General features: G+C 29.3%; 3 protein-coding genes across 7 annotated transcripts; 1 reads left to right on the forward strand and 2 right to left on the reverse strand.

Moving 5' to 3' along the window:
- Positions 1-26: 26 nt before the first annotated feature.
- On the forward strand, positions 27-3883 carry LOC126677366 (ALA-interacting subunit 3-like). Its single transcript, XM_050371937.2, has 8 exons — positions 27-341; positions 650-708; positions 815-889; positions 1009-1125; positions 1236-1306; positions 2731-3031; positions 3155-3444; positions 3544-3883. Exons 1-8 carry the CDS (start codon positions 245-247, stop codon positions 3596-3598), a joined length of 1065 nt encoding a protein of 354 aa, XP_050227894.1. The 5' UTR covers positions 27-244; the 3' UTR covers positions 3599-3883.
- A 108-nt stretch (positions 3884-3991) lies between these two features.
- Positions 3992-9096, reverse strand: LOC126677365 (uncharacterized). 2 transcript variants are annotated; one of them, XM_050371935.2, is made up of 11 exons: positions 8765-9096; positions 7793-7895; positions 7571-7584; positions 6901-7119; positions 6689-6760; positions 6305-6394; positions 5529-5567; positions 5079-5183; positions 4652-4817; positions 4371-4480; positions 3992-4275 (listed from the first exon to the last, which is right to left on the reverse strand). In XM_050371935.2, exons 1-11 carry the CDS (start codon positions 8951-8953, stop codon positions 4189-4191), a joined length of 1194 nt encoding a protein of 397 aa, XP_050227892.1. In that variant the 5' UTR covers positions 8954-9096; the 3' UTR covers positions 3992-4188. The 2 variants fall into 2 exon arrangements, with proteins under 2 accessions (XP_050227892.1, XP_050227893.1); XM_050371936.2 differs by lacking the exon at positions 7571-7584 and having other exon boundaries at positions 8765-8909.
- Positions 9097-12854: 3758 nt separating this feature from the next.
- Positions 12855-17343, reverse strand: LOC126677364 (NAC domain-containing protein 54-like). Of its 4 annotated transcripts, none has more exons than XM_050371932.2 (7): positions 17156-17289; positions 16770-17069; positions 15249-15526; positions 14724-15077; positions 14196-14627; positions 13746-13824; positions 12855-13669 (listed from the first exon to the last, which is right to left on the reverse strand). In XM_050371932.2, the coding sequence occupies exons 2-7, from the start codon at positions 16924-16926 to the stop codon at positions 13068-13070; spliced, it is 1902 nt and encodes a 633-aa protein (XP_050227889.1). In that variant the 5' UTR covers positions 16927-17069; positions 17156-17289; the 3' UTR covers positions 12855-13067. The 4 variants fall into 4 exon arrangements, with proteins under 4 accessions (XP_050227889.1, XP_050227888.1, XP_055961400.1 ...); XM_050371931.2 differs by having other exon boundaries at positions 14724-15083; positions 17156-17287; XM_050371933.2 differs by having other exon boundaries at positions 13579-13676; positions 14724-15083; positions 17156-17343.
- Between the last annotated feature and the right edge of the window lie 5617 nt (positions 17344-22960).

Here is a 22960-nt window from a genome sequence, read left to right on the forward strand (position 1 = left end):
ATAAACCAGCCGCTAGTTTCGGCCTGGTGCGCGAGACTCCATGATCTTTTTCTCTCAGCGAATAAATGTCATTAAAACTTTATATTAAAAATATTCCAGTTTAAGTCAAATATGGAAACCACAATTAACAAATTCAAGAAAGGAAAAAAATCACGAAACTAAAATAAAAATACATAAATCAAGAAACGAAACGGGCACTGGTTTTAAAGCAGTGACGCCGTTACACGTTGGCGTGAAAAAGAAAATGAGAGGAGCAACCAGTTCTGCCGGTGGTGGCAGCAGCACCACCACCGCGGTCGCTGAATCTGCTCCAGCAAAACGGAAATCAAAAAAACCTAAATGTTATTTCTTCTTCTTTTTCTTATTTTTTTAATCGCTATTAGGGTTAGGGTATTACGTGAAGGTTTTTTTAACTTTTGAATTGCTTTTGTTTTTGTTGTTGTTGTTGTTGTTTAGTGAATTTGTTAATAAATGCAGATTTTTTTTTCCATTTTTTGTTTGCTTATGATTTTATTAATAGCTATTGTTCATTTGCTGTTTACATATTAAATTAAAAAAAATTCATCCTGTTTGTTTTATTATAATTTATTGATAAATATTTTGTCAAATAAAGAATTTGAAGAGTGCTGTTTATTATTCATGGCTGCAGACTCAAGATTTTCACAGCAAGAGCTTCCTGCATGCAAACCAATTCTTACTCCTGGATGGGTATTATTATTAGTATTGTTATTATATAACTTTATAGCATACTACAATTGATTATTTATTTATTCTTTATTTTAGTGTTTTCTGTTGTCTTTTTAATTGATTTCAGGTCATTACAGCATTTGTCGCGGTTGGGATAATCTTCATTCCTATTGGTTTGATTACCTTGTTTGCATCAGAACATGTAATTTATTCTTTTAAACTTTTGAGTTTTGATTTGACCATCCTAACATTTGACAAGTTATGAGGATAATACACTTACACAAAGCTCTGCGCTTTAATTTTGCATAATGTGTAATGTAGGTGGTTGAAATTGTGGATCGGTATGACAAAGATTGCATTCCTTCTATTTTTCGAAATGACAGCCTTCAATTCATCCGAAGTAGTACCACTAACAAGACATGTACCAGGAGTTTGACTGTTAGTCTTGTTTATATTGCTTTAAATTCGCTTATGTGTTTATACTCTAACTACTAGTCAACTATGAAGTGTATATACTGATGATTTTTTTCTCTTTTGTTGTTTTGCAGGTTCCAAAGAGAATGAAAAGTCCCGTTTTTATATACTATGAGCTTGACAACTTCTATCAGAACCATCGTCGGTGAGTGGAACCGTGCTGCATTTATTACTTTTTTCCCATTTACTTCATAGGCAGCAGAAAATGAATATCGGCTATTAGTTATCTGTGGAAGAAGAGTGGATTTCTATCTGTACTACCATTAATGTCGTTTTTACATGTTTTAATTTCCACATAGTTGAAATTTGAGAAGCATAGGCATATAACTTCTCTTTGCAATTAATTAATTTCATTTGATGTGTTCTTGAAAGTCTTTCTTCTAAGGGTTTTTTTTTTGCTTTTCCTTTTAAAACTCTAGAATAATTTGGCTGCTTGTAGCACACTTGTAAAAGTGATATCTATAATTATCGTTTACGCTCTTTAATCATATGGTGTTGGCTGTATGAAAGAGCATCACTAGTTGTAAAATCACGTAGGATTTTCTAAGATCTCATAATATGCTTTTTGGACTTTTACTTTGTCATTCATTTTAAAGTAGATTATGAGAAAGTAGATCTCATTATTTACTTTATATTATTATGTCCTGGACTATAGACACTGCTCTTTGGTATTTTGATGAGAGGTGAAATGTCTTTGGATTTAAGGATAGAAACTGCAGATGGTCCAGCTGATTGCTTTAATGGCACGAATCTTTCATTGGTTAAATTGGGAGAATGTTCTGAAAATTGTGCAGTTTGAGTGAAGTTCTTGTCCTTATCCTTGTCCTTGTTCCAGTTTTCTTTACTAGTTTTAAATTTATGTATTCATATTCACAATTTTGCGTATTCTTCCTTCTTTTTTTTCCGGAAAATGATCTTCTTGATAGTTTTTGTTAGCAACACGGTGGTCTCTCCCTCCTTGATTTCTCTTTTATCATTCCCTTTGAACTTAACTCTATTATGTTCCAATATGGTTGTTTGAAAATGGATTTGCTCAAATTATGATTAGTGTCCTGTTAGACAAGTCTAAGAACGAGATTTAAATTTTGCTTTGATACAAAGGAACAGTGCGTCATTTTTTTCTTTCTAAAGAGCAATTAAATGGTATTAAACAGCTCTAAAGTGGGCATTAAAATACAACATATTCTCCAGTACGTTTTGGAGGTCAAAGCATTCAAAATTCGAGTTCATTCTCCTAGTGTTAGTCTCCTTGTCCAATTCCTGTATCACTTTATAGCTACACTGTTCAAGTTCGGATATATATGATGTTTGATTTATAATTTAATGGAGATTAACAAAGTGGACACGTTGTGTTCCTCGACTTTGACCTTTTTTAATTTGAAGGGGATCATAAATGTTTTAATCATATTTTTTTATTTTATCTTAGAAAATTCATAACTACAAGTATAATGAGAATGTATTTAAGCTGGGATATATTGAATTACGCTCTTGTTTAGCATATCATTATTTGCACCCAGCATTTGAGATATTCTGAATGTTCTTCAAGTCTCTGTGAAAATTGTGTTTCAGATATGTGAAGAGTAGAAGTGACAAACAGTTAAGGAGTAAAGCAGGTGAGGGTGACACAGAGAGTTGTCAACCGGAAGCTTTTGCGCCAAATAATGCTCCAATAGTTCCTTGTGGTCTTACTGCTTGGAGTATGTTCAACGACACTTATGGGTTTTCACTTAAAAACAAGGCCTTAGATGTCAGCAAGAAAAATATAGCATGGAAAAGTGACCAAGATTACAAATTTGGCTCTGATGTCTATCCTAAAAATTTCCAAAATGGAGACTTGATCGGAGGTGCAAAGCTCAATTCTAGCATACCTGTGAGTGTTTATATGTTCTAGCGGACAATCTTTTTCGTTTATATGGTCATTGTTTGTCATCATATAGTTTCCGGCATCTTCATTTTTGCCAATAAATTTTGTTACTGGTTTTGTATGGAACAGTTGAGTGAACAAGTGGATCTTATCGTTTGGATGCGTACTGCAGCACTGCCATCTTTCAGGAAACTTTATGGGAAGATAGAGATGGATCTCGAAGCTAATGATGTAATTACAGTTACTATAAATAACAACTATAATACTTACAGTTTTGGGGGCAAGAAGAAGCTGGTTCTTTCGACAACAAGTTGGATTGGTGGAAAAAATGATTTCCTTGGAAAAGCATATCTTTCTGTCGGCGGAATCTGCTTGTTCTTTGCAATAAGCTTCATACTTGTATATGTGATCAAACCAAGGTAAGTGAAATGATCTCTTTACTGCTACTGACATTATATATCCCTTAATTTCTGCATTCTTAGGCTATGCTTGCGTTTGAGATGTTTCCATTATTGCAGGCCCCTTGGCGACCCGTCTTATTTGTCGTGGAACAAGAATCCATCAGGAATATGAATTAGAGCCCTCAAAATGGCTTTCTTACAGTGTGCTGGTCGAGACATGAGTGCATCCTACTCGGAACATGGAGCTTTGGAATGATCCATATTTAGCATTTTTATAAATGCGAAAGGTAATTAGTAGATGTAGTAGTACCTCTAGTAGAATTAGAATTTTGAGCTTTGTCTTGTTTTATCTTGTTCTTCACGAGTCTGCTAAAGTAATGAATTTGAAATGGGTTGATGATGCACATGTTTGTTACTCTAGTCCCATTTTTAAATACAATCACACATCCTTTTTGAACTTTCGTAATATTAATATTACTTTATTCCATCTGACAGTTTTTATTTTCCCCATAACATTCTGCATTTTTTCTTCACTGAATGATGTGTGCTTATCTGCGATTCTAAGTTAATACAATGTTAGATCGTATTCTTTACTTGATAACTGATTACCTATTGTAATCAACACGGACATCAAAACATAAATATTAATTTTGATCTAATTTCAGAATGTTAGTTATTATTCCTAAAATTAAAGATAAAATTGTCGTAAGAAAATCGTTGCTAGATCCCGAGTTCAAGTCGAATCGAGGGGAGATTATATCATCATTGACAAGGTAGTATTGTGGGCTCCAATGGAGTCGAAATATCCCTAGCACACATACTAGCACCAATGCTTATCATGCCTTCTCCCTGCAAATACAGACACATAATTGTCAAATAATAGCATAAATTCATCATGATTCAACACTTTTTTTTACTTAATTTGAACATAAATAGATTTGTACCTTAGCAATGTTCCTAAAGTATGTTGTAGTATAATTTGCAGTAGGGAATAAAAGTTCTACAAAATCTGCTAGAACCAATTGGGGTTGAGAGACTGCTCCATCAAACCAGTCTTCATTTGCAGACAGGGAAAAAAGTAAGACTCTAAATTGAAAATAAAAATTATGTACAACTAATTAATCTAAACCGTTGATTGTGATCGGAAGTCATTCTGATCAACGGTCAAGACTTAAGATGCGTTTGTTGTGCAATATTAGGGGTATTGGGAAAAATAAAAACTTACCAAGAGCAGTTAAGTTTTGGACTCTTTTATCAAATCTCCATAAACTTTGATTTGAAAGAAATGCAAAACAGGATTGATCTTCTACATTTATATTTTGAAGGAAGGTTGATTGATTGTAGTTGGCAGGATCAACGGTCACTGTTTCATCAATTACTACATCTACAGTCTGATCAAAATGTAAGTTTTGACAGGAAAAATAAATAGTTAGGAAAATGTTGTAGAGTATAGAAAAATAAGAAAAGGGTTCATTTTGAACCTTAAACTTATAAGGCATGACCAATTAGACCCATATTCATACATTAAGATAATACATAATTTTTATAATTTTAGGTCAAATGGATCCATACTGTTTGATCTGATTTTAGAAAAAATTTAAATTTATTTCCCTTTGGAAAAAAATAAAAATTAGGAAAGAAAATAGACTTACACATAAAATAGCATGTAAGTCCTCCAAGTCATCAGGATTTGAAGTGTTATAAGTCATTTTGCTGATGGAATTATCAATATTTTCTCCACCTGCATCTTCCACATACTGTTTTCAAGATTAAACATTAGATACAATTACTTCTAATCAAAATTAATTAATGATGGCCATTCTTTTGTCCTTTGGAAGAAATGAAAATGATTTTACTATTTGTGTTTGATTAAAAAAATTAATGTAATTCTCCATAAATAGAAATCACTCACCTTATAGGAGTTTCATTCTCATTTTTTATTTTCATTTCAAAATATAAATTAATTATTTTGGTTTTCATTTCAATTTCAATTTTTATTTTTATTCCGAATCTTGAATCAAACAAATACTAATTTCCTGCCTAACTTTTGTAAGGTATCAATTTCATTCAAAAGAAACAACACTTATGGATCAATCATTTACCTTCAACTTGTATACTTCATTTGTAAAAGACCATACACTCTGCAAGATAAAACATCAAAATGGTATAAATTTATTTCGACACGTGATATTATTTTTAACAAAAATATCTCATTTATATTTTTCAGTATTACTATAGTTTTATATCAAATAGTAAAAAAAAATGCTAAAATGAGAATTGCCGCTCCGGTTGGAGATCAACTATTAACTGAGGCATAAATTTCCTCTAAAAAAAACTGAGGCATTAATTTCATGTACTAAATGAACACTTAATGCATAAAATTTGCAAGGTTTAATCACTCAAAAGCCTCCACCTTTAAACTTTTTTACAATTGCACCCTGACGTAGGAAAATTCTCTCAGAACCCCCCACCTTTAGATTCTTTTTCAATTGCACCCCAAAGTATTAAATTGACCTATTTTCACATGAAAAAAATTTAAAATAATCTTTTATTTTTAATCTATATTCTAATTAAACACTAATATTATTAATAATGTAAAAAATTATTCTTTTTAAAATTTTATCCAATAATTTTTTAAAATAAAAACTATAAAAAATTTCAATTTAGGGTACAATTGAAAAAATATCTAAAGGTGGGGGGGATTTTAAGAGGATTTTGCTACGTCAGGGTGCAATTGGAATAGAATTCAAAGGTGGGAGGGTTTTGAGAGAGTTTTTCAACATCAGGGTGCAATTGAAAAAAAAATTAAAGGTGAAGGGCTTTTCAGTGATTAGGCCTATATGCAATATATCATCCAACTTCTATAAATCATACTAACGTCGGAGTATGTCATCCAAGCTACAATTGGTTTGAAGGACCTTGTAATATTTGCTGCAACCTTAGTTAGGCATAAGTAATTTTGTTTGACCTGCAAAAGATAGTAATCTAATTGGATTAAATCCAAAAACTGCCTTATTTAACACCATATCAATCTATTTAAATACTTTGGCAAAAACAATTCCATTAAAATCATATCAGATTTGTTGATAGTCCACATTAGTGGCAATCCATAAACCAATAAATTGAACTGAATCGGTAAATTTAGTTCGATTTGGTCTGAAATTTTAAATTTATATATCAAAATAAGTAAATTGGACCGACTAGTTCGGTTTAGTTATAAATTTAATTTAGTTTAACAGATGAAATGCAATTCAAAACTTACTGCATTGTAGACTTGGTTGGCTCTGAACTCCAGATTCATAAAAACACCTAAGAATTTGATCCACTCCGCTCTCTGTTAAACAAAAAAACAATTAAAATCACACTACTTGTATGTAAAATTAAACCAAGTTTAAAACTCATTTAGATCATATTTAGTTCATAGTAATAACAATTTAACATTAACTATTTATATAATTATAATAAATAATTTACCTGAAGAGGAGTATCTTCACCAAAAGGAACAAAATTGGCAAAATTACAAGACTGAGGCTGATCAGTGTCACTAACGAAATGGGCAGCAAATTGAGTAAATAGCTGAGGTTCAGTTCTATTAAACATCACAGTTTCTCCTGTTTCATACAGCTTTAAGGCACATTCTGATGCCACTGAGTTTGATGTGATCCCCTTCATACTCCCCAGTATGCCTAGTAGCTAACACAATTCATACACATTATCAGAGGCGGACCCAGACTTTTTTTATTAGATGGGCAACATGTACTTAATCTTTATAAGATTAGTAAAATTGACAAAATATAAATTTTTAAGTGGGCAAACTATATGTATTAAGATGACAATATCATATTTTTCAATTCTATATTAACGTTTTTAAAGAGACTCAAAATTATAAGGTGGACAACTGCTCATCATACGCTCTTTCTAAGCTCGCTCCTGCACATTATCATATAGTCTCTCGTATAAAATATTCAAATATTCTTGTTAAATTCCATTATTAATTTTAATTTTTTAGGTATTCAAGTGGTTAAGATTTACATGATATACTCAACTGATTTTTAAGGATAAAAAAAAATACAGCACGGGCAATTTAAGATAGATTTTGCCTAAAACAAATCGATAATACCTAAAGAAAGCCAATGGTCCTCACCTCGAAAAAGGATACTGCACATTAGAACAAAAAAGTCCCAATTATAATGAGATTACATAAATTAAAGTAAAAAAATACGACTTTCAATTTAACTATATATAAATTAAAATATAACTTTTACATTATAAATACTTCTAAAATATTTCTAATTAATATTCGATGATTCTTTATAATTTAATTTATATAATTTTTTTAGAAATAATATCTTTGAATAAAGAATACCTGGAAAGAAGTAGGTATCAGCTGAATAGTTGGAGAGAGGAATGACAAAAGACTTAATCCTTGAGGTGCAATATTTTGTCCTTGTTGCCATCCTTGAGTTATTCTGTTCATAAAAATATTCCACTAACTTTTGTTAATGTAATAGTATTACAAAAAGGAAAATGATGAATCCAATATCATTTCCTTAAACATTCAATAAATTAATAATGAGACCGTACAAATTTGTTAAAGCAGAGATTATATTTTTTTAATGTTTTTACAGCTCTTTTTTAATTCCAAAGAAAAGGAATAATTAATATGTCCATCAACTAAATTAAAAAAATTTAAATATGAATTCAGTTTGATTTTTATATTTATTTTAAAATAAATACAAATAAAAGTTGTATTTTCATGAGATTTAATTATTTAATAAATTTAATTGTATTTTTTTATATTTTTTTGAAATAATTTTTTATAAATTTAATCCTTTTTTGAAATGATTTTTAAACTTCTACTATTTTAAATTTTTTCACTTTAAAAAAGTAATAGAAGTAAGAAAATAAAAAAACAAAACAGATATTAAAAATAAAAAATCTAGTTAATATAAACAAAAAAATGATTGCATCTATTAATTCATTAAGTCTCATAAATATAAAATTTATGATTATATCAAAATTACACTAAAGGGTTAATTTGAAAATTTAATTTTTTTAGTGAAGTCATTCGATTTAATTGACTAACGCGATAAATTAACAGAAGGACTAAAATGTGAACGGAAATAAAAGTGAAAAATCAAAAAAGACGAAACTGCGCAAATTATATCATATATGAGAGGTGTTAGACTAATTTGTTCTATAATTAGCTAAGCAATTATCTATTAGAAACCAAACATAAAGGTAATATATTCACAACTAATAAACATAAAAAAAAACACACACACAAGAAGAAGGCATTATTGATAATTTAAAAGTGGGAAGAGATAAAGAAACATACCTGGATGAGAAGATAGCTCTTAGCATCAATAACATTCTTTATAACTTTGAAGGATTGTCCATAATAAAGATGAAAGTTCAGTGCATCTTCTATTTTTGATATGTTTCCCATTTTCACAGTAGATGCGCCATTCACATACTCACTACTTAATAGAAAAACAGCTAATAAAAACAATACAATTTGCAGCATACTGATGCTAAAATAAGAAGATGAACAGTAATAATAAAGAAAATCCAGTGTTGGAGGAAAGAAACAAAATCAGTTTTGAAGAAAGAAACAAAATTCAGCTGCTATGTTTGATTGATGAATAAAGTTAAGTAGGATTTTGGATAAATAATCAATATACTAACTTATAAAAGAGAAGCAGAAAACACTGTACATTGAACAGTGTTCTGCTTCTCCCTTATAAGCCCTTCTAATGTTCTCTATTGATGTTTTAAGAAATGTAATTATATTGTCAAGTCTGGACAATTCTGTCTTTACCATTTTTCTTTACATTTACACCCTTATCTTTAGCCCTCTGTGTTACTTTAAAGGCCAAATGTCTTAAAAAGGCCAAACCTTTTATAAAAGTTTAACAAAAGTCCTGACCTTTCAATTTTATCAATTTTGGCCAAAAACAAATTATTTGGTTTCAATTGTGGCCAACTCTCAATTTGATTTCAATTTGCCTATGTGGAGCCTATGTGACGCCTATGTGGCATGCAAAATATTGAAAGGTCAGGACTTTTGTGAAACCAAATAATCCATTTTTGGCCAAAATCGACAAAATTGAAAAGTCAGGACTTTTGTGAAACCAAATAATCAATTTTTGGCCAAAATCGACAAAATTGAAAGGTCAGGACTTTTGTGAAACTTTTGTGAAAGGTTTGGCCTTTTTACAACATTTGGCCTACTTTAAATGACATAATTTGGTCTTTTACTTATGTGGATCAGATCATGTGCCTTTTTAAGACACATATCCAGCACATGTTTGCTTATTGTAATAAATGAATTTCAATGCTTGGATGTTTTTAACGTTGTATTTTGATCAAAACCAACTTAATGTTGCATTATGAATATCGATTTGGTAGTTGTGGTTTTAATTGTGCTTTGATTTTTAAACAATCCTTTGCTTGGTTAGAGTATTTGGAAATATTTATTAATAATAGAATGCATATTATAAAATGGTCATAATTGAAATAAATTGATTTTTTTTAAAGAGTGATTGGTTAAAATTAAAATATATATTACTAAAATTGGTATTTTTGAAAGTATTGGTTAAAATTGGCTTCACTTGAAAATATTTGATATTTTTAAAATATTAGTATTTGATATTTTATCTAATTATGCTCCTCCCGAAGTAAAGTGAGAGTATTTGTTATGTTTGCTTATTTATAGTAAATGGTTTTAATGCTAGGTTATTTTTAACAAGATATTTTTGTTGAAACTAGACTTGATATTGCATTATGAATTGATTAGGAGACTATATTTTTAATTGTGCTTTGATTATTTAGTTTGTCTGTGTATTTTATGTTTGAAATACTCTCTGCCTTTTTTAAACCCCAAAGCAACGCGAGGGTCAATGTACTAGTAGAGTATAAAGTTGGCTGTAATATTAATATGCCAAACCTAGCTATGGAAAATGAAAGATGAGAGCAATAGAGGATGAAAGTGGACTTGATAATAATTATCTCTTAGGGCCGTTTGGTTCGCCATAAAAAGAGGGAAATGGGAATGGGTATAGAAATGATTTCCATTGTTTATGTTTGTTTTGTCAAATTGTACTAGGCAATAGGAATGTGATTACCCTATTCCCCTCTTATCACATAGGAATATACTTTTGGGAATGAGAATCAAAATTTTATAAAATATTTTAATAATAAATATATAATTATTAAAAAAAACTATTTCTAAATATTTATTTTAAAAAATATACTTAAAATAATTTAAAAAACTTTTTTAATTTTTTTTAATTTTTTTTAAATAATTTTTAATTTTTTTAATTTTTTTTTTTAAAAATAATTTCTTAATTTTTTTAATTTTTTCGAAAATAATTTTTTTAATTTTTTCGAAAATATTTTTTTAATTTTTTTTAAATAATTTTTTAAATAATTTTATTTTTTATATAAAAAAATTAAAAAAATATTTTTAATAATAATAAATAATTTTTTTATTAAACTTTATCCATTCATATTCCTACACTAATTTTGAACCAAAAAAAAAAATGAAAACAATCATTTCCATTCCCATTTTTTTCCATTTCTTCTCATTCCGATTCTCATTCCCAATCTTGTACCAAACGGCCTCTTAATTTTTAAGGCAAAATGCATGTTTGAATCCTTATTTTATTATATTTATTAAAATTAGATCCTCTGTTCCCTGGTATAAGTGAATTAGATCTCCTGATTGAAGGATTTACTTTCAATAATAATAAAACTGTAGGTATCTAATTTAAAGAAATTTGTGGGCTCGGTAATAATATTTAGAGGTGAGAGGAGAGAAATTTGTATGCATGTGAAGTGGTGGTTTGTGACCCGTGATCACCGATCATTAAGTCCATTTTTATTTTTGTGCTTATTTTGTTGTCTTCTTCTTTTTATCTGCTTCTACATTTCTTGCCCATATCCATGTGCTCTGCTGCACTATTAATGCACCACCACTCACTTCTACTTTACTTGCAACATTAATTAATAATTTCCCACACTTATGTTTTTTTTGTATGTAAGAGCATTTCTGGGGAAAATTGGGTCCATAATATTGTTTGATGTTTATATCGTTCGAGTTATAACTCATTGTTGTGCTTAGTATTTAATTGAACTGATTAATGGAGAAATTTTTAGGTAGACTCGGTCTACTATGTCAAACATAGACCAAAACTATCACATTATGACACATTATTAAAATGATGGCAATCTTGTAATATTACTATTCAAAGGTGTAAATAAGTAAAAAACGAATTTACAAGATTGCCATCATTTTAATGACGTGTCATAATGTGATAGGTTAGTCTACGGATAACGCGATAGACCGAGTGTACATAAGAATTTCTCCTGATTAATGTTATGCAGCCATTGTGAGGATTATAAGCTTTTAATGGCCCAAATTAATTTTTATAAATCCCATGCTACTAAGTACCGTTTGAATTCTCGGCTCGTTTTATGTTGATTTGGGTAATTTGGTGTTTGATCGGCTATAGCAATTCAAGCTGAAGATTAAGCTTGAGATTGATTGTTTTAATTGCTTTTTCCAGCTTGAGCATAATTGAGAATCGTGTATTTATGGACTAATTTTTTTTTTTTAAATTGAGATTTTTTTCTTGAGATTGAAAGCCTGGTTGATTATCAATAATTATTTTTTTTTATTTTTTTTAATAATTAGGGAAAAGGGATACTTGTGAAAGTATTTGAACCCACGATCTTGACAGTTTACTGTCGAACGCTTATACCATTTAAATTACAGCTCATTGGTGTTTAATTCTTATAATTAATAAATTGCTATTTTTTGCGCCTTTCTTTTAAAATTGAGATAAAGTGGTACATGTTAGGGTTTCTCCAGTAAAAACCATCGGAGTTAGAACTCTCACTGATTATTATTAATTATATGTATTTATTTTTAATTATTGATTACTTAAATAAATTTCTTAAAATATAGTTAAAATATCAGATATAGCTAAAGTATCAGTTTGATTTCTGAAATTGGAAAAGAGCTTTAAAGGTTCAATTGTAGAGTTTTAAGTCAATTTACATTCAATTGTATAAATTGACTCATAGACCTTTAAGGTTTTGAGATCAGTTTAATTTTTTGGACTTTTATCTATAATTTCTAATTTTTTTAAATTTTTTATAATTAATTTGCAATAGTTATGCTCAATTCACCAATTTTATAGCTATTTGCCAATTTAGTCATTAAAATTCTTCAAGTGGACTAATAGCCCATCATCCCACAATATTTCTCTAAAAAATGTCTTTAAACGTTTCAAATCCTAATTATTCTCCAAAAATTGTCTTTAAACGCATTTTTGTGTCTAAAAACTAGGTGTACAATCTCTTTGATAATAGTTGTGGATATATGAATCGATTTTATCTTCATAAAACTCAAACATGACCTATCAAAAAGAAAAAAGAGTCCATTAATTCAATTATGATTATTAGTTACATGTATAAGTATACATCAATACAAATATATAAGAAGGAATTTTCCTTCAAACATTGCAGAAGGACTATTTCTACCCTCCAATTCTTTTGACCCTCCAAATTAAAATATGTATATTGTTAGCAAAAAAAGAAAAGAAAAAAAGAAACAAGACAATGAAAAAAAAAACTCAAGAATTGAGTATGACATGGTTAACCCACATGGTACAAAGAGCCAAAGAAATGGTAAGAAAAAGCCCTAACTTCTTGAGAAACACACTAAATTTATTCCCACCTCTTATAGTCACCACCAAATCCTTTTCTTGCATTCCAAGTTTCTTGTTCTTGAAATTTCTAGGGCAACCCATTGTCTGTTCTTGATTTCCACTTTCCATCAATTTTTCATTCCCCACATAAAAACAATGCATCAACAGAATAACAATCATATAAATGACTGATCTTCCAATTTTCTTCCAAGCTTGAATTGATTTGCTGATTCTTGGCTCTTGTGCTTGCATTTCTAATTTCTGTATTGAGAAATTCTGAGTTATTTCCGGGTTTAGATGGATCTTAACTGTCTCAGAAGGAACTAATTGGTGAAAGAAAGTTTCCGATGCTTGTCGAGTCGAAACGAACATTCCGTGATTAACTTTGATCTCTTCAACAACTTCAAAGCTTGGAGAACTTGCTAAATCAAAGTTTGCATTAGCATCATCGTTGATGAACTCTAGTGAATAATCATCTGTGTCTTGGAATCCCATGCAGTCTTCTTGATTATTATGCACATTATCTCCTGGAAACTAATTTTATATAAATTATCCATTCAAATAAAGAAATATTTATATGTTGCATACAAGAATTAATGTTACCTTGAATATCATGCTCTTCTCTTCTCTGAAAATTTGAAATATTTTCAATGGGGACAACTTTGTGATCCTCCATAAAACTCTGAAAATTATGAAATAACAATATTATATAGCTTAAAAGCAAAGAAATAAAGTTTACATATAATAGTTATTTTCCATAATTACCAATTATGTATAAATAAATTTAATATTTTTTATTTTAATCATAGTCAAGTCCGTCTAATTTAATAAACTGAATATGATTTTATTCACGTGATTTATAACTAATTCTTCCAATTTAATCAGAAAAAGGCAAAGACAACAATATATAATCCTTGAACACAAACCAATTGAGTGAATTTGACTATAATTAAAATAAAATCTTGTATAATTGACAAAATCTTGTTTTATTAGAATTAATAAAAGTGACAAAAGTTATTTTTTTAATTATTATTAGATGTCTATATAACGTACCTTCTCAAGTTCTTCATTTGACATCCCTATCCATCTCAAGTTTTCTATAATTCTGTCATTCTTAAAATTCTCATCCAGATTTCCGATCTCGACAGATCGCACAGAAGGATCCGCCCATGATTTGTCTATGCATCTCATTGAATTCATGTCATTATAGAAATTTCCATGAACATCTTTATCAGCTATGAAAGTGAAATCATTATTATCAGAATTAGAATAATTTCCGGCCCAAGTGTCTTGAATCAGTTCTTTAGATGCTTGAGCAACTGAAAGAATTTCCTGAAGAATATCAGTTTGATTTGAGGCTTCGTGCATGGAAGTAGAGTGCATCATTTTCATGTCCGTAAATCCGACTTGAGGAAAATCGTCCACCTCCAATGGAGGTACGGTAAATCTATGCTGCAATCTTGCACATTCTAATGCTATATCAACCTGAAATATCAAAAGGATGTAAATTGAAGTTTAGGTACCAATTTGAAACATGTCATAAAGTTTAGGCATCACCCAGATATTTGGTTACGATTTTACCTTCGATGGTGGATAAGGAAGGGGTCCAGAATTTGGGAATGATGAAGAAGATGAGAAGCTATAAGGATCATCTGATAAGAATTGTTTCCAATTTCCAAAATCTCTAGATTGATGATCAGCATGATTATGATGATGAAGAGGTGATGATCCAGTTGGGACGTTGGGTAAGGAAGATGTGTCCATTTGCATGGGATAATTTGAAGTCTCAAAATCTTCATATCTTCCTTCAGAATAATGCTCAACGCTAGAAGAATGCTCACTTGTCATTTGATTATTTGATGTTGATGCATATTGGTCCCCAATCTTTGGAATATTTGCACTCTTTTTGAACACACGGCATAGTGCGTATGCATCCTGCAGCTAGAAAATGATTTAATATCAAACATTTCCTCTAATTAATACATTTCTTTTAATCAAAATATTATTTTTCACGCGAACCGTGTAGCTCACGATCCATTAAATATATGATATATAAAAACAAAAAGAATTTTAAAAAAGCAAAGAAAAGAAAGAGATGAGATGAACCTGAAGGCCGGAAGCATTTTCGCATTCTCGTTCGTCGAGGCGATATTCATGCATTACCCAACCTGTTCTAGCACCATGAGGAGCTCTACCTCTATAGTAAACTAGGGTTTTCTTCATACCTACTGCACGCATTTGTGAGTTAACCTTTCGATCCTTGCCTGTTGCCTTCCAATATCCGGCTTTAGTAGCACGATTCGTCCTCGATCCATTCGGGTATTTACGATCTCTAGGACTGAAGAAATACCATTCTAGATCTTTGCTTGGTAACAGTGACTTCCCTGCGTTTACATGTCTCAATTTCATTATTAAAGACAAAAGTGTGTTATTATGATTAAAAAATCTTTAATTATAATATAATGCAACTGATATTTGTTGTATTTTGGATTCTGTTAGGCGGTCCAATGAATTAACCTTAGGATAGTCCTATAAAAATTGATATTATGCTTTTGTAGGCTTTGATAAAGTTAATGCTAATATCGGAAAATAGTATTAATTACTGCTGAAAAAGCAGAAAAGAAACTATTAATTAGAACCCAAGATGAAACAAAAGAACAGTATGAGAATATGTTAAAGAAATTGCAAAAGCATATAATTATTGAATGGAACTACAAATCTCTTGTAGACAATGCAATGATTTGCTTTCTTTAAGCTTTTTGACTTGGAAATTAATAATTAAGGGTATCCATAAATGATTTATATCTTCGTGTTCACAATAGGAACCCTAAAGATGGTGGGACCACATGCCTCATTGTCAGCATATAGTTAGTACTTTTTCATTAGAGTATAAAATTTGACCAATAAAGCATGATCAATGCATGCAATTAAACTAATAATAATAATTATTATAATTACAATAGAAAAAGGAGGAAGAAGAAGAATAGGAATCCTTAAAGAAGTTTGGAAGCCATTTCTTTGTCTCCACCTTTAGTAAAAGATGTTAAAAATCATTGTGAATTTAAAGATCGGCCAACTTCAGATCAATGAGCAGAAAAAGAAATTACATAGATTTTTTTTGAGAGGAAAATACATAGATTTTTTTTTGATAATGGTGTTTTTCTACATTAGGTGTTTGACCAGAAAATGGTCAAGATGACTGAAACTTTAAGGTTATGATTACAACCAACGTACTTATATATATAAAATACATTTTCAAAAATAAAAATATAAAATTCTTGAAATTTATTCTTCTTTGAGAAAAAGAAATCAGTCAATAAAGAAAAGACTGATATACGTAAACCATAATATATTATTATACATTTAGCTTAATCATTACAATTTGTTATCTACAAGTTATCCAAAAGACATGCATGAAATTGAATTATGCTATAGTAAGCCTGCTTTTATCAGCATCCTACCTTTCCTAATGATCACTCAATCTTTTATTTAGTTCATATATCTATATGAGCAAAAGAAATGTATATGAAATCCATGCAAACATAAACCCTAAAACAAACAAATTATCATGAATAAACATATAAAACATTATGTACACTTCAATTATACATATAGATATAAATATACCTGGTAAATCCCATGGCTCACACTTATAAAGATCAACTTCAGGAATGACTTCTAATTCAATCTTATGTCCATTGATCTTCCTTCGTAGGTAGTAAGCAACAAGCTCCTCGTCAGTAGGGTGGAAACGAAAACCAGGAGGCAATGAAACAGGAGACATTTAATATATTTTTCTCTATCTGCTTCGAACTTCTTCTCTTAAATCGGGACGGTTCTTGATTTAATTGAACAGCTAATCAAGAAAATCCCGTGTCTCGTATTTAACCCAAAAAACGCAGAAACTACGAGACCAGAATCAAGAACCTGCAGACAGTCAAATGAAGGAGCGTAATAACAGTTAGTTATCAATAGACTATTACAATTATTACAAGAATAACTAAGAGATGGACCTGTAATAGAGAAGAAGTTCCAAAGCAGGAAGAAAAAGAGAGAGAGAGGGAGGTAATGATGGAATTGTAAAGATGGAGGGAAGAAGCAAAATGAAGACAAAATTTGATATATAGAGAGAAAAAGAAAAGAAAAAGAAAAAGCAGGCACCCCCCCCTAAACTATAACCCTTTTGCACTTTTGATTCGTTTTTTCTTTTTGTTTGTGATCAAAGGATTCTTCTTACCGTTTCTTTCAAGATTTTCTCTATGTTCTGCTTATTATTATTAGGGTTTCTGTAGTTTCTTGAGATTAATTATGCTATGCTTCATTCTTGTCCTTTCTTGGAATCTCATGTAATCCATCCACATGGCCATACATGATTCGTTGCATTGCCGCCTTTTTCACGTTATTATTACTAGATTGGATCATCATATTCATGCATGATGATCAAGTATATATGTTGTTCCAACATTAATTCAAGAGTAACTAACTGTTTTCTATAAAGCTGTATATGTGACACCTCTTTCTTATAACTGAAAATTTGTCTCTTTCCACATGCTGCTTTTTCTTTTAAGGAATTATACCTGTTTTTGTAGAAACATGATAAATCAAGTCGCCAGAGAGTATTGGATAAGTTACACATTTTCAAATCCAAACACATGTTCTACAAAATCGGTTTGACAATTTTTTTTTAAAAATAATTTAGATAGTTTTATTTGTTAAATTTATGAATTGAGATAATTATATTGTAATGTGTTGGTCCGGCGTAGATTGCTAACATATTCAATTAGATTGACCCTCTCATATAAAAAAATTTAGAAAAAAAGTGTTGATCATATAAAAAAAATTCACACAAAACTACTTGTTTTACATTTATATATGGTATTATTGTGAGATTAGTAGCATCGGAATAGTAGAAAATTAATTAGTAAATCAAGCTTATAGCAAAATAAAGAATTGAAGTAATATTTTTAGTCTCATTAATCTAGCTCACACTCTTAAAGTCAAAAAAAGTACTCCCCCCGGTCCATAATATTTGTAGCATTTGGCTTTGGCATAAGAACTAAGAAAACAATTAATATGTCTTAATTTGTAAACACTTTTACTAAATTAACCCTACATTGAAACTTGGTTACACTTTTACTAAATTAACCCTACATTGAAACATGGAAAAATAGCAATTAATGCTCTCTTGATATTATAACATGCCAAATATTATGGACAAAAAAATTTCTCAAGTGCGACAAATATTATGGACCGGAGGGAGTAAGAAATACTAATTATAATTCTCTTTTTCTACATAAAGACCAATAATTAGCATAATAAATATTTAACACATACTAAAATAAATTAAAACAGTTCTAAACTAATTAGAATTTTAGGAATAATCCTAACAAGTACTGATAGCTTCCACTTATAAATTACTTAATTTTGTATTAATTACTTTTTTTATGGTTGTATTAATTACTTAATATAGTACTACTCGGTTAAATAAATAATCTGGAAGTTACATGTATTGTTTTAATTTTTTGTTCTGATTTTTCTCCCATTTCTTACTATTACAAAAACGATAAAAATGTATGCTAATCTTAATATATTTAAAGTAATTTTCACTTGATGATGATTCTATGTGCAAATAATAAGGTTAGCATACAAAAGATCCATTGTCATACTTTTTAACTTTCTTTAATTTGGTATGCTATAGCACTAGTAAGCCTGATGTGTAAATTAACTGCTTCTGCAAGAAAGAATGTGTAGGTCCTAGCTCCTAAAAATTTAATCCGCTAGTCTTGCTATAGATACAATACAACAATTATTCAGTACTAATTAATTCATAGATAAGATAATTTTTTTAAAGGTTATAAAAGCATTAAAGGTTTAGCATTTCAATTTTGATTTAGCTTAGGGTATTATTAGTTAGTTTATATATCGTATTAAGTCCATTCAGCATATGTGTTCATAGAAAAATTAATTTTTTTTCCAGAAATAGCTTAATTTTATAAAATTCCAATATCAATTTAAGAGTTTTAAATTCCAACCCTTTTTTTCACCTTTATAAGAATTAAAAGTATTATGTAAAAAATTTGCTTGCTGATGAATTCATTACTGATCGAAGTTAATTGTAGATTTTTTTAGAAGCACCTTTTCAGAAGAATGCATATATAGTAACCGGTATCATAAACATAAAACTTTTGCTAAAATGAAATTCTGAATTTTTTTAATGTGGGACTCTATTGTCCCCTCTTTTGAACAGATTTTTATATTTTACTCCCTTATCATGTATTGCTAAATCAAACAAATCGTGTGAATGGAGTATTGTTTATGAATTAACACTAATCATTACTCAAGAATGATTTTCTCTTTTAAACTTCGTATATATTCTGTATATATTTACACATGTCGTTTGAACACAAAAAAAAAAAAGCAAAAGAATGTTGAAGAGTCCAATGATTATGGATTAATTTGCACAATTGGATTAATGGATAATTTAACATTTATAGATTATTTTGTAAAATTCAGAAGATAAAGAATTAAAGGTCTGATTGGAAAAAAGTAGTTTTAAAATGGTAAATTAGCCACTTAATCAGCTTATGCACTTAAATAAAATTAAAAGGGGAGACTAACTTTAAAATATAGAAATAGATTTAAAATGAAAATTACGACTTTTAAAAGTTGTCATATAAAATCATGACCTTTCGTTTTTTTAAATCTATCACCGATTATTTTCCGGTGTACTTTTACCTTTCATTTTTTCCAAATCAGCCGGATTCCGGTTGCCACGTCAGCAAAAATACATTGAAAATTAATTTTGTGATAGATTTGAAAAAAAATGAAAGTTCATGATTTTATATGGCAACTTTTAAAAGTCGTGATTAAAATAAAATTTTATGTAAATGTCATGATTTTTTTATGAAATTACCCTTATAAATATGGTTACTAACTTTTAACTTTTTTTGCAATTAGCCCTTCAAATTTTATTTTGTACAAATTCGCCATCCCATAGTAAAATCTAGTACCGCCCCTGCAAGAAAGGTTCATTTTGTCTCTGAATTTGGCACAAAAAATTGATTAAGATCATGTTTATGATTTTGAAAGGAAAACACTTCAAACTTGGCATTTTGGTTCATTTTATGATGCAGATGAAGTTTCAAAAAATGATCGGTGCATTAGCTGATATAGTAGAATACTATTGTGCAATTTAAAATTGAATAGGTAGAACAGAACAAAATGTCAAATTCATGATGTTTTTCTAAAACTATGAAAATGATCTTAATTGATTTTTTTGTATGTACAAAATTTGGAGGCAAGCCGCAAGATTAACATTTGCTGATAATTTATTATCGAAATTAAATTAAGTGAAAAAAGTAGGATGACAGCTCAGCTATTATTACTAGAACTGGATTGGATGAAGGGTTCACATGTACAAATGGTTGATCCCATGTGGGGCCAGCTAAGTTCCGAAAAAAGAACTGTGGGGCCAGCTATGTCCGCGTTAGAAAAGGTTACACGTGTCAGAAGGGGATGACTTGGAATTCTTTTTGAAGCTATTCCAAATTGTTTCTTCTTCTCTCTCCCTGCTTTTCCTTTTCATCAATCAATCTTTTTGTGCTTTTCCTCTTTTCTTACGTTTATTCTACCTCATTTATACAAAATTATCAATATTATAATTAAATCAAATACTACTAATTTATAAAAGAGCAAAGTAATACGAGACTTTCCATATATATCATAATTAATAGTTTAATATTTTTTATTTTTTATTTTTTATTTTTACTTAATAATCTCTCATTTTCAATTTCGTTAACTATTAGACACTTCTGTTAATTTGGGATACCAAATCGTTAATAGAGTTAAAAATGAGGTATCAAATCGTTTGAAAGTGAGGTATCAAATCATTAACAAAATCAGAAAATGAGAGATCAAATCGTTAACGAATTGAAAGTGGGAAATCAAATTGTTTGAAAGTAAGTGCCAAAATTAACAGAGAAGCTTAATAGTTAACGGAATTGAAAGTGAGAGATCATTTAATAGAATTTTGGAATAAAGAATATCAAACTATTAATTATGATACAACTTGAGTACCTTAGAGTAATTTGATCTTTATAAATTTATAAAAATATCATATATCAAATCTATTATAATATATCATAATAATTAAAGAAGGAGTATATATTATTTAAATTGACTACTTTTATTTTTAATAATTAAAGAAGGAGAACGTTTCTGAAAAAACTGAATTCGCAATTTAGCAATTTATTATTTAACTCTTATATCATTTGATTTATAACTCTTTAGTTAAATAGATTATTATACGCTCCTTATTGCAATACATATATGCAACACTTATCACTTATAAGAGTACTATCAAATATAATCTGAGTAGCATACATTTACTTGTTTTTAATTATGCTATTACAACTAAAAATAACTATTACTCCAATAGTTATTATTTAAGCCAATCAATGATTAGGTGGCGCAAGGGAGGTTTTTTTCTATTTATTATTTTGAAATAAATGTAGAATATATGTTTGAACTCACTAAAATAATTAAAAAGAATTTCAAAGGTATAAGTGAGATAATAAGTCACCTTTTAAATTTAAATGTATCTGCTTATTGAAATTATATTCATATGCATAGTCTTCTAAAATTAAGATTAGAACTTTATCTTCCCGTAAAAAAATTATCTGACTCGAATGGAAACTAATTTGAATATTGAAAGTTTAAAGATCGTTTTAAATGTTTGGCTTAAATCGCGAAAAAGGTGAAATGTTAGGATTTATTTAGTAACGTTTCAAATGTTTAGGCTTAAATTGCAAAAAAGGTGAAATGTTAGATTTGTTTAGTAACGTTTCAAACGTTTAGGCTTAAATCGCTAAAAAGGTGAAATATTAGGATTTATTTTGTAACTATTTTAAACATTTGGTTTAAATGGTTAAAAAGGTAAAACGTTAGCATTTGTTTCGTAACATTTTAAACGTTTGGCTTAAATTTCTAAAAAGGTGATATATTAGGATTTGTTTCGTAACGTTTAGACTTAAATCGCGAACCGGCCAGTGGTCCGGTCTGAAACTGCGAAAAACTGGATCTTTTGGTTGGACCGTGTTGGACCGGTTGGACCGAATTGAACCGGTAAAAAATCGGATGTTGAACCGGATCGGACTGGTGAATCAGAAATTTTTTATTTTTTAAATTTATCAAACCGGTTGAACCGGTCATTAAACCGGTTCAACCGGTTGAACCGGAAACCGGTTGCCTCACCGGTTCGGCCACCGGTTCGGTTTTTAAAACACTGGATGAAATATTAAGATTTGTTTCGTAACTGTTTTAAATGTTTGGCTTAAATAGTTAAAAAGGTGAAACGTTAGCATTTGTTTCGTAACGTTTTAAACGTTTGACTTAAATCCCTAAAAGAATAATATGTTAAAATTTGTTTCATAACGTTTTAAATGTTAAGATTTGTTTTGAAACGTTTTAAACCTCATAATTAGAGATATCCTTAAAAAAATTAGAAAGAAAATGAACCTTAAATTATATAATGTGTATATATCATTGCCGAAAGTAAATGATTGTTCTTTTTAATTATAATGTGAATGCCCCATTAGAGTCTAACTTTGACCTGAATCCAAACTTGAAAAACAAAGAAATAAAGGTACAAGAGACTAGGATTTTCTTATTCTCCAATTCTAATAAATTTTTGCAATTCTTAAGTTAAAAAAAAAAAGTGTCCCTAATGATTTTAGCTAATTTGTTCCAACAGCTTTAATAGAAGAATGGAGTACTTTTTTAGAATTACTTAATTTTTAGCTTTTTTTATTAATTTTATT

Source organism: Mercurialis annua, linkage group LG4 (assembly GCF_937616625.2).
Source record: "Mercurialis annua linkage group LG4, ddMerAnnu1.2, whole genome shotgun sequence".
NCBI classification, from domain to species: domain Eukaryota; kingdom Viridiplantae; phylum Streptophyta; class Magnoliopsida; order Malpighiales; family Euphorbiaceae; genus Mercurialis; species Mercurialis annua.